The 10,840-nt window shown below is 41.6% G+C and overlaps 1 protein-coding gene across 9 annotated transcripts in view; it reads left to right on the forward strand.

Annotated features, from left to right (window-relative positions):
- The window catches only part of LOC127002482 (glutaminase kidney isoform, mitochondrial-like), an 88,180-nt gene extending 77,734 nt beyond the window's left edge, over positions 1 to 10,446 (forward strand). For 8 of the 9 annotated variants that reach the window (XM_050868549.1, XM_050868501.1, XM_050868489.1 and 5 more), the window contains 6 exons: positions 6,454 to 6,630; positions 6,802 to 6,933; positions 7,124 to 7,278; positions 7,621 to 7,761; positions 8,130 to 8,273; positions 9,151 to 10,446. In XM_050868549.1, coding sequence (XP_050724506.1) covers positions 6,454 to 6,630; positions 6,802 to 6,933; positions 7,124 to 7,278; positions 7,621 to 7,761; positions 8,130 to 8,273; positions 9,151 to 9,178 — 777 coding nt within the window. In that variant the 3' untranslated portion in view covers positions 9,179 to 10,446. Of the gene's footprint in view, positions 1 to 6,453; positions 6,631 to 6,801; positions 6,934 to 7,123; positions 7,279 to 7,620; positions 7,762 to 8,129 lie in introns of all 9 variants that reach the window. The other variant, XM_050868496.1, reaches the window with a different exon arrangement.
- Positions 10,447 to 10,840: the final 394 nt, after the last annotated feature.

Consider the following 10,840-nt stretch of genomic DNA (forward strand, 5'->3'; position numbering starts at 1 on the left):
TCGCTTCTCTCCCTTCCCTCCCACGCTTGCTCCCTCGCGCACACCCTCACGTCTCCTAGCGATCACCACCACCGCCACCACCCACTGAAAATACCGCAGTGGGGGTCGGGGGACCAGCCAAGGCATGCCCCAGCTCTGCCCTCCTCCTCCTCCTCCTCCTCCTCCTCTTCTTCCTCTTGCTGCTGCTCTCCTGCGCCACTTTATTGCGGTTTGTGGCATGAGTCATCTTCCCCCCCCCCTCCCCAGGTGACCCCTTGATCCCCAGGGGCGGGGGCGTGGAGGGAGACGTCGGGCGGGGCGGGGCAAGGTGGAGTAGGGAAGAGTATGGAGTAGACTTGTCGCTAACACGTTCGGAACACGCCTCAACCTGTGGCGTTCATGTTGTATTCTTCTTCCTTGTTCCACCCATACATATACTAACATTTGCTTCCTCTCTTAATCTTTCTCCACCTGTTCTTTTACTCCATATCTCCTTCCCTCTCCTTTACCTTATTTTCTATCATCTCCTTTGCATCATCATTCATTCATTTTCCTTTTTACCTCTCTTCTCTCACTCACTTTCCACAGCTCATCAATCTCCTCTTCACTCTCCAGGCACTTCCTTCGTCTTCCCATGCACCCTCCATTCACGGTATTTACACCTTAGCCTTTCCTTCCCCCACCTCTTCCTCCTTCCTTTTCCTGTTTACGTTTCTTCCCTCACTCACTTTATTCAGCTCATCCATCACCTCTTCACTCTCCAGGCACTTCCTTCGTCTTCCCATGTACCCTCCATTCACGCTGTTTACACCTTAGCCTTTCCTTCCCCCACCTCTTTTTCCTTCCTCCCCTCACTGCCCTGTCAAATGTCCCTTCCCTTAGTATTTCCTCTTCCATTCTGTTCATACTAAACTTTTTTGCCCGCCCTGCTGCCTCGTCCTAGACCCTTCCCTCTTCCATATCCATCCTTTTCCCATTTCCACCGCTCTTCGTCAGAGAATGTAAGCATAATTAGAAGAAAAAAAATCATGTGTATAAATAAGTAAATAAAATAAGATATACATTTTACTGAAGGCGACATGAGGCTTCCATATCATTTTTTTTTTTTTTTTTTACATATATATATATTTTTTTTTAATTGAGAAGAAAACTGGGAACGAGAACGAAGAAAAAAAAATGTTGCAGACAGACAGACAGACGGAAAGGGTTGGCATGGTGACTGTGTGTGTGTGTGTGTGAGAGAGAGAGAGAGAGAGGGAGAGAGAGAGGGAGAGGGAGCAGAGAACTCTTGAAGTTGAATATGAGTAACTGGCGGACAAACACTCTTGGTGAAGTGGCTGGTGGCGCCTTCGTGGTGGTGGTGGTGGTGACTGGTGGTGGTGGTAGTAGTAGCAGTAAAAGAAGTAGAGTAGCAGTAGTAGTAGTAGTAGTAGTAATTGTAGTAGTAGAGTAAAAAAAAAGAAAAATACGGACATTGTTATCGCCTCATCATGAAACGCCTGCCCTACCGTCGCTGTCTCACCACCACCACAGCCCTCCCCACCACCACCACCACCACCACTACAGCCCTCCCCACCACTACCGCCCACCACCACCACCACCACTTTTGCCGGGATACTCGAAAACAACTTGATTTAGCGTCTCTGCACCCCTTTGAGAACGAGCCCCCGGCAGTCGTATTTTGTTAATTCCCGCGCTGAGTTAAAAGTCACGTAAGTCACATTAAAAAGCCGACGGGTCTGGTGGTTCCTGTAGGTGTGGACTGTCGACTTGATTTGTTTTCACCCGACGCTCGTATGTTGGTTCGTATCTTTGTTTTATTAGTCTCTCTGTGTGGTTCTCTTTTATTTGTCTTTGCTTTTTCATCTTCTTTCTTGTTTCTCCTACTTCATTAACACCTTAACTCTTCTGTTTCTGCCTATTCCTCTTTCTTTATGTATATGAGTTTCTTTATATTCGTATTTTTTTTTCATCATGCTTCTGTCGTGTTTCTCGTGTTTCTCCTACTTCATTAATAACTTCTCTTCTGTTTCTGCCTATTCCTCTCTCTCTTTCGTTATGTATTTTATTTGAGTTTCTTTCTCTATCTCCGTACCTTTTTTTTTCATCATGCTTCTGTCGTGTTTCTCTTGTTTCTCCTACTTAATTTATACCTTCTCTTCTGTTTCTGCCTATACCTCTCTCTTTCTTTATGCATTTGAGTTTCTTTCGTTATCTCCGTATCTTTTTTTTCATCATGCTTCTGTCGTGTTTTCCCTTTCTCCCTCTTCCAAGTTGTATCTTCCGTCCCTGTCCTTTTTATCCCTCTTTTTCCTTTCCTTTTCTTTCCATCCTTATCTCTGTCCCAGTTCTTTTAATTCCCTTCTCTCTTCATTGTTATCCCCAGCCTCACTGTCTCTCTCCCTCACAACTTTATCTTTCTTCTCCCAATCATCATTTTCTTCCCCCTAAACATCCATTTTCAGTCTCTCTCTCTCTCTCCTTCTCTCCTCTCCCAAGGCCTCTCACACCTTCCCTCACCTGTCCTGCATGCCTCTCGTCCTCCCTCTTTCATCTCTTCATCTCACTTCACCTTTTCCTTCCTTTCATGTCTACCCAGCTTCCTTCCTTGCCTCCTCCTCCTCCTCCTCCTCCTTCCTCCACCTCTTACATCTTACTCTCTTCCGTGATTCCTTCTTTTCGTCATTCTCTTTCATCTCTTTTTCCTTCCCTCCTCTCCTTCCTTCTTCCTTCCTTCCTTCCCTCCGTCCTTCATTTTCATCTCCCGATCACCTGGACACGAATCACAGTAGTCAGGTGTATTTTGAGCAAAGGAGAGAGAGAGAGAGAGAGAGAGAGAGAGAGAGAGAGAGAGAGAGAGAGAGAGAGAGAGAGAGAGTTTTTTTCTTTCTTTCACCAGCTTTGTTTATGCTCTCCATTGTTTACTTGTCTCGACTTTAACTGACTTGAGATCATGGAGGAAACATTCAACATCTTAATTAACGCAGATTTCTTCCTCTATTTTCCTCCTCCCTCCTGTTCTTTCCATCCTCTGTACTCCTTTGCATTCCTTCCGTTCCTATCCGCCTATTCCTTCTGCTCTCTCATCCTTTCTTTTCCCTCCTTTTAACGCATCGTATATTTTTTTCCCCATTCTCTTTCCTTACTATGCCATCCTAAATCACTTGCCCTTTTCTCGCCCTTCTCTCCACGTCTCCAATCATTCATCTCGTCTATATTTCTACATTTAACAATAGTCTACTGTTCTTACTCTTTCCTGTTCCTTCCTTGCTAGTGTTTCCTTTTTCTCCTTCTAACAATAGTCTTCTACTCTCCTCTTTCCTGTTCCCTCCTTTTTCCTAGTGTTTCCTTTTTTCTCCTTCTAACAATAGTCTTATTCTCACTCTTTCCTCTTCCTTCCTTCTCCCTAGTGTTTCCTTTTTCTCCTTCTCTTTCCTGGTCTTTCCCTCCTCCTCCTCTTCTTTCCTCATCGTCTTTACTCATCTTTCTCCTTCATAGACCTTCCCCTACTCCTCTTCTTTTTCCTTCTCAGTCTTTCCTTCCTCCTATTCTTTACCATTCGTTCACTCATCCTCATTCTCCTTCCCAGTCTTTCTCCTCTGATTCTCCTTCTCATTTTCTCTTATATTTCTCCTTCCTAGTCTCTCTTCTGATCTTCTTCCCAGTCTCTCTTCTAATTATCCTTCCCATTCTTTCTCTTTTGATTCTCCTTATCAGTCTCTCTTATAATTCTCCTTCCCAGTCTTTCTCTTCTGATTCTCCTTCTCAGTCTCTTCTAATTCTCCTTCCAAGTCTTTCTCGTCTTTCCTTGCTAGGCTTTTCCTCCTCCTCCTCCTCTTCCTCCTCCCTTGCTGCAGATAATAATGAAGCCCAAACATATTCCGACACACACTCACTCTCTTGGGTTAAGTGGCTGTGAGTTTAACTTATTGTCGAGCTTCACATTCTTGGTCTTTAATTTTAGCCGAGGTGTTACGCGGCTCTCTTTCCTTCTTTCTTGGTTTATGCTTCGCCTTGGCATTTTTTTTTCTTTTGTTTCGGTTTTTGTCTTGGTTTGTTCACCTCTTCAGTGTTTTTTTTTTCTTTTTGTTTCATTCGTGTTTTTTTTTCTTGTCTTAATCTTGATAGTTGTTCATTCTTATATATTCTTTGTTTAATTATCTTACGTGATTGTTGAGGCGTTGCCAGTTGTTGCCGCTGGTTTGTTGGTAGTAGTAGTAGTAGTAGTAGTAGTAGTAGTAGTAGGAGGAGGAGGAGGAGGAGGAGTAATAGTAGGAGGAGGAGGAGGAGTAATAGTAGTAGTAGTAGTAGTAGTAGTAGGAGGAGTAATATTAGTGGTAGTAATAGTAGTAGTCGTAGTAATAGTAGTAGTAGTAGTAGCAGAGGCAGCAGCAGAAATAGAAGTGATGGTGACGTTTTATTTATATTTGTCTTTATTTATTTATTTATAAGTTTATTTATTTTTGTTGCTATTTTCAAATATCTAAGAGAGAGAGAGAGCACCTGGTGGTCACACATTTTACCTCGCCCCAGCAAATTCCTGAAAGACAAATTGTCAATAATTTCCCCCCAGTGTGTGTGTGTGTGTGTGTGTGTGTGTGTGTGTGTGCAATAAATAGTAGTGGTTTTGTCATGGCCAGAAGGGGTGTCCATGTCTTCCTGTTACCAGCTCCCGAAGTTCCCCTCCTCCCCTCCCCCTCATCCACATCTTTTCATCTCCTTCCTTCTTTATTTTACCATCTTCCCCTCACTCCTCCTTCTCCTTTTGCTCTCACTTCTCAATCCTCTACTCACGACTAATTATCTGTTGAGGGAAAGTTATTGAGAGCACGGAGCGTTCCCTTACCTCCTTTTTTACTCGCCATCCGTTCCTCTCCCCTTCCTTCTAATCTCAGTTCATCCCCTTCATCCCCCTTCATGAATGGGCGCTCAGTCCCCGCTGCCCACGCCTCCAAGCACAACATGCGCACCTCACGTCCACCTTCAGGCATTGACACTGACGGCTGCACACTCGGGCCATTCTCCGCTTCCTGGTGCCCAAGATAAACAGCGGGCCATACAAGCAACCACCACCCCGCCTCGGTCATTGCCTCTCTCTGCCGTGCCGCGCCGTACCCAAGCGTTATGCGTCTTGACTTGCTCCTCCTCTGTCACCTCTTCGGCTTCTTATTTGTTTTCTTCTTTTTCTTCGTCATTTGTTTAAAGTTAGCGGGCATTTCATTTCCCTTTCATGTTTTTGTTTTTTTTTCTTCTCTCGTTCGAAGTTAACCTGTATATCATTTCTCTCTCTTTTTTTTTATCCTTCTTTCGTTCAAATTTAACCTATATTTAATTTCTCTCTCTTCCCCTTTTGCTTCTACTTCTTCCCTTTCCCATCCACCATTCAAAGGTAATCTGGTATTAACGTATTACTCCGGTAATACGTTATTTCATCATATTACTTCAACAACGATTACTACTACTACTATTTTTTTATAGTTTTACGTACTATTACTCTCCCCCAATCACCATCCTTCCCGTCTTCTTCTTTTTCCTCGTTTCTTCCCGTCTTCCTCTTCTTCCCGTCCTCCTCCTCCTCCTCATCGTTGTCGCAGGAAAATGAGAGTCACCGATACTCCATTTCCAGCCCAGTCAGCGGTGACAGTTGAATGTGTGCCACTGACAGGCGGAGGCGGCATTAAGATCATATCTCGCCCATCGTGGTGCCAGCGGCGCTATCCTAACTTCCAATAAATCGGTTCCTAACATGCGAGGTGGCAAAGGATCTGATGCCATGAAGATTTTCGTTGTTGTTTTTTCTTTTTATTGCCGAGTGGTGTTGAGGGTTCGTAAGGGCGTGTGTGAGGCTTTGTAGCGCTCCAGAGGGATTACTTTGCCCAAGAAGGTGATCACGGCAAGGCCCATGAGATTGTAGTAACTTGGCCTATTGCGCCGGTAGGCTTCTTCCCTGTGGATCCTGATGGTCGGTCAAAGGCTTCTTCCCGGTGGGGCCTGATGGTCGGCCCAGCCCGTTCTGGCGCAGGCTAGTGTTTATAGTGGCGCCATCTTGCATTGGCTTAAAATCACCAGCATCAGAACTCAATACTTCAAAACTTTATATTAGCAACAGTAGTTACGTATACAAACCATCGTGCTAATAAAGTAGACAGCCTTTACCACATAGGCCTAATCTGGTTAACTTATACAAAAATGCATAAAGACTTTGTTGATATGTAGGCTACAGGATAAGTTGCACTAATAGTGGAAATAGAAATGTTTGAAAAGGTTATGGTGAGACTTGATTATAGTAAAATACAAAAATGAGAATTGCGAAACATGTAAATAAGGAGAGTAAAATGCTAAGACTTTATATTGAAAAATTTGAAACTGAAGCATAGAAGGATAACAGTTTCAGAGGTTCTACAATAATGGTGACGCAGCGATGTGTTGACAAGATCCATAGCTGTATGAAAACTTAAGCTCTCCCTTCCCCAGTGCTGCTCCATGGAGGTGACGGCAGAAAGTGTGTCGGTGATGGCAGCAACACTGGCCAACGGCGGCATCTGCCCCACCACCGGCGAGCAGGTGCTGAAACCCAACGCCGTGCGGGACGTCCTCTCCCTCATGCACTCCTGTGGCATGTACGACTACTCCGGCCAGTTTGCCTTCAAGGTCAGCATCACTCTTGATTAACATTTTTTGCTTGGGTGTTCATGTAAATCTTTCTTGCTATTCAAGTTTCCTTGGTTATAGTTGAACATGAACTTTTTTACTAAAACTTTTTAATGTACTGTGTTGATCCTTTGTGTTTATGAATAATAAGAGAACCATAATCTGTGACAGGTGGGGCTGCCAGCGAAGTCTGGCGTGTGTGGCGCCATCATGCTGGTGATTCCTAATGTCATGGGCATCTGCACCTGGTCACCACCTCTTGACTCCCTCGGTAACTCAGTCAGGGGCCTCAAGTTTTGTGAGGTGAGCACAACACAACAAGGGTGCATTTACAAAACCATTTCCTTGCAAAATTACTACTTAACCACAAAAAATGCATACCTAAAAAGCAGTTTAGATGAGTGATATTTATCTTTATGTTGTAGTATATTAATCCCAGACCAGTAGAATGTTATAATGATTCTCTCCATCATTTATTACTGTTTAATTGCAGGAGCTGGTTCAGGTGTTTAATTTCCACCGCTACGACAACCTTCGTCACGCTGCCAACAAGAAAGATCCTCGCAAGCAGAAGTTTGAGTCCCGGGGTCAGAAGGTGGTGTCCCTCCTCTTCTCTGCCTCCGCAGGGGACGTTACTGCCATGAGAAGGTGTGTCCAGCGGGTGCTCTGAATACCTACATCTGTTCATTCATGTCTCACTTTGATGCCCTCTTCCTACCAGTTCCTCAGGTGTCTTGAGTTTTTATTCACAAACTACTGAGAGCATTTTCAAACTGAATTAGAGTTGGGAGGAGCCTTAGATAAGCTCTTGACCAGAAAACGTCCAGCCATCCTCCTACATTGACTTTCCTCACCAATGGAACCCGAATAAATTCATCAAATATGTCGTGTCTTTTCCATATGACCATTACAAGAAATACTGAGAATCTTTGGTGAGTTTTAATCATGTCATTATCTTGTCATATTTCTGTAGTCATTGCAATCTTTTAGATATGCACTGGCTGGTCTGAACATGGGACAGAGTGACTATGATGGGCGGACAGCACTTCACCTGGCAGCAGCTGAGGGGCACCTGGACATTGTCATCTTCCTTCTGGAAAAGTGTCATGTTCCTCCAAGCCCCAAGGACAGGTGGGTGACACTGCAAAGGAATGCTAAGAGAACAAGTAGAAATGAGAGGCTTCCATTGGTTTTATAAATATTAGCTAGAGCAATAAAAAAGATATAAAAATAATCACTAAATTCAACTGTGTCTCAGTTCAGGGAGACCTTCAATCAACCAATTAAAATATAACATGACACCACTTTTTCTATTCAAAACACCTATATTTTCAAGAAAGATAAGGTGATCTATATTAAAAATTTAAGGAAGTAGGAGACTACACCTTACAGACATTAATGAGTTTTAGGAAAGTGGAATGTTATTTTCAATATACTAAAATATGGTGATATACCTTGTCCCTTTCCTAATCATGAAGAGCCATCCATCCCTCCAACAGATGGAGCCACACACCAGCTGATGATGCCGAGGAGTTTGGTCACCAAGAAGTGGCCGAGTACATTCGAGGTGTGGAGGCCAAGCTGGAGGCAGCCAAGGAGGACAAGGTCATACCGGAGGTGGAGGAAGAGGCACAGGCTGAACAGTAAGGAGCTGACACTTTCCCTTTTTCTTTTGTTACAAATCATTAATTGCTTCATGAAACCAAGCAAATTGGTTGACATTGTTTCTTTATGTTTCACCTTCCTACACACACACACACACACACACCTTCTCTCAGTAGCTGTGATCACTAGCTCAAAATCCTTTGTGTAACATCTCGTGCAGCATTGCTATGTGTTAATTTTAGGGCTTTGGCATTTGGATGTCATAAGTAAAAGACATGTAATTAATATTACTATTGTGTATTTTATTTTAGTTTATTTTATTTTTATTTTATTTTTTTATTTTTTACCTTAAGAATTTATTTTTTCACAATATTTTCAAAGAATTAAAAGTCTTCTGTCAATTTTTGTAGTGTTTGGAGGGTGAAATTAAAGCTTATGGAAGACCATTTCACAAACAAGTAGTTTATTAGCAAGTTAGGGTAATGATAAAGGTTTTTGTCCTGAGCCACATATAAGACCCATGTATAAGTTGGGTAAGTGCAAAAATGCACAGGTACGAGTTAAAAGCAGCACAGGAGTTAAGGTTAGTGCCAAACTACATCATATATTCACTTAAAAGTAAGCATCAGAGATCAGGAGGCAGGCAGAGTAACAGCAGCGGACCATCAGATGTAGTCTGTAATAAAGTTGAATGATCCTAAAGGATGATGATGTGGAAGTGAATTACTGAATTGGTAAGATCTACCCCTGTGGCACTGCAAAGTTTGACCTACTAAGTTTCATACAGCCATTTACGAACCATTACTGAAAGCAGAGACCTTCACAAAACCATAGAAACCATTAAACACTACTAGACTCTTCAAAGTAACGTGGCACTGTTAGTCATCAGTGCTTACTGTTCCAATTATCCTTCAGGAGATGGGAGTACTCAACTAAACTTTAAAAGATGAAAGCATCTGGACTTCCTGTGGAGATTCAGGTGAAGTTTTTTCTGTTATTTTCGTAACTGTTGAAGGGGATGTCTCAGGCAAATCTGTTTTTATTCTTCTGTTAAAATATTGAAAAGTCGTATATTACAACCACAGTACAAGTAAAACAATCCAATTCATAGTTTTGCCAAATGAACTTATCTTGGTCCTCAACAACATTGGAGCATGAAGTTACTTTTAAACATTGAATGCTTCCATTATTGATGTCATTAAAAGTACACATAACTGCATTGCAGGTTTTGCTATGACGGTATGCAAATACTTAACTTCACACAAGTTTTTGATGGTATAAGTGAACACAGAAAACAGAAGTAAGTCAGGCTTTCATCTGTTTTTAGGGACGCCAAAATATTCTTGAGTCTCTTCATTGCAGGAAGACTTTTTCTTGCATATATTTAACAATTTGATTCCTTATCCACTCTAGATATATATGTGAAACATTTATACTAATAGCACAAACTTCAGGTGAGGTGCTTAAGCAATCTTTGTTTTCATATATGTAATGTCATTAGTCAGTTTGCCAGTTATGGAACATGTATGTATACTTACACTTTATATATTTATATTAATATAAATTTCCCTCCTCCACATGCTAGAAACTGTGTTGCTAGCTTACAAAGTGCTGACAAAATCATCCTTTTGAATGCTCTCAATACACATCATGTAACATCCTGATGAGTAAATCCACAAAGAATGAGCCCCAATAGTTGTAGGTAGACCATTACCACTACTTGCTTCAACAGTATCACCAAAAGTGCTTCATTTTAATCACAAAAATATACTTTGTGAAACACCATAGTGTTACTCAAAATCTTGTTCTGATCTCACCTTTATCATGTAGAAAATGTTGATTTATTTCAACATGTAAGTGATGCAAATACACGAGTCTAGATTTGAGACACCCCCTTTAAACAGGCCCAGTTTTGACCACAGATTCAGAGCCTGTTTTGAATAGTGTATTGCACTGCCTTGCCTTACACAAAGATATTCTTGATTACTATCAACAGGAATGTGATTCTATATCTTCCAAATTGAAATGGTGTGCCTTGACCTGTAGTTCAGGAGAGCACAATAGGTTGTGAAGCACAAGCACCTGCACATCTTTGCACCATATTACTACAGCCCTCAGCCCCACCACCACTTCCATGCTGCACTGATAATGCTGGGAGTCTCATTTGTGTGGTGTGGTTTGTTAAAAAAAAAAATTATATATATATATATATATATATATATATATATATATATATATATATATATATATATATATATATATATATATATATATATATATATATATATATATATATATATATATATCACACACATGCACACAAGATTTTATCAGTTTTATTCACAGATAAAATAAAAGAACTAGATCCCAGTTGTCTGAGTGTTGAGGCTGTAGACGTCTTCCATTATAAGCCATGTACATAAGTCACCAAGAGCTAAGTTTAGGGATCCGTGTGAGACGCTATGTGTAGAGAATTACCAGTTGTGTCATGTTCATTGTTATTTGTATGTTCCGTGTGCTCTACCAAAGCCAAGTGAGAGTATGTAAAACATTTCTGCTGATGTTTTACTATGTAACACATTGGCTGGTTCTCAATATGTTCAAT

Source organism: Eriocheir sinensis, chromosome 2, assembly GCF_024679095.1.
Source record: "Eriocheir sinensis breed Jianghai 21 chromosome 2, ASM2467909v1, whole genome shotgun sequence".
Lineage (NCBI taxonomy): Eukaryota > Metazoa > Arthropoda > Malacostraca > Decapoda > Varunidae > Eriocheir > Eriocheir sinensis.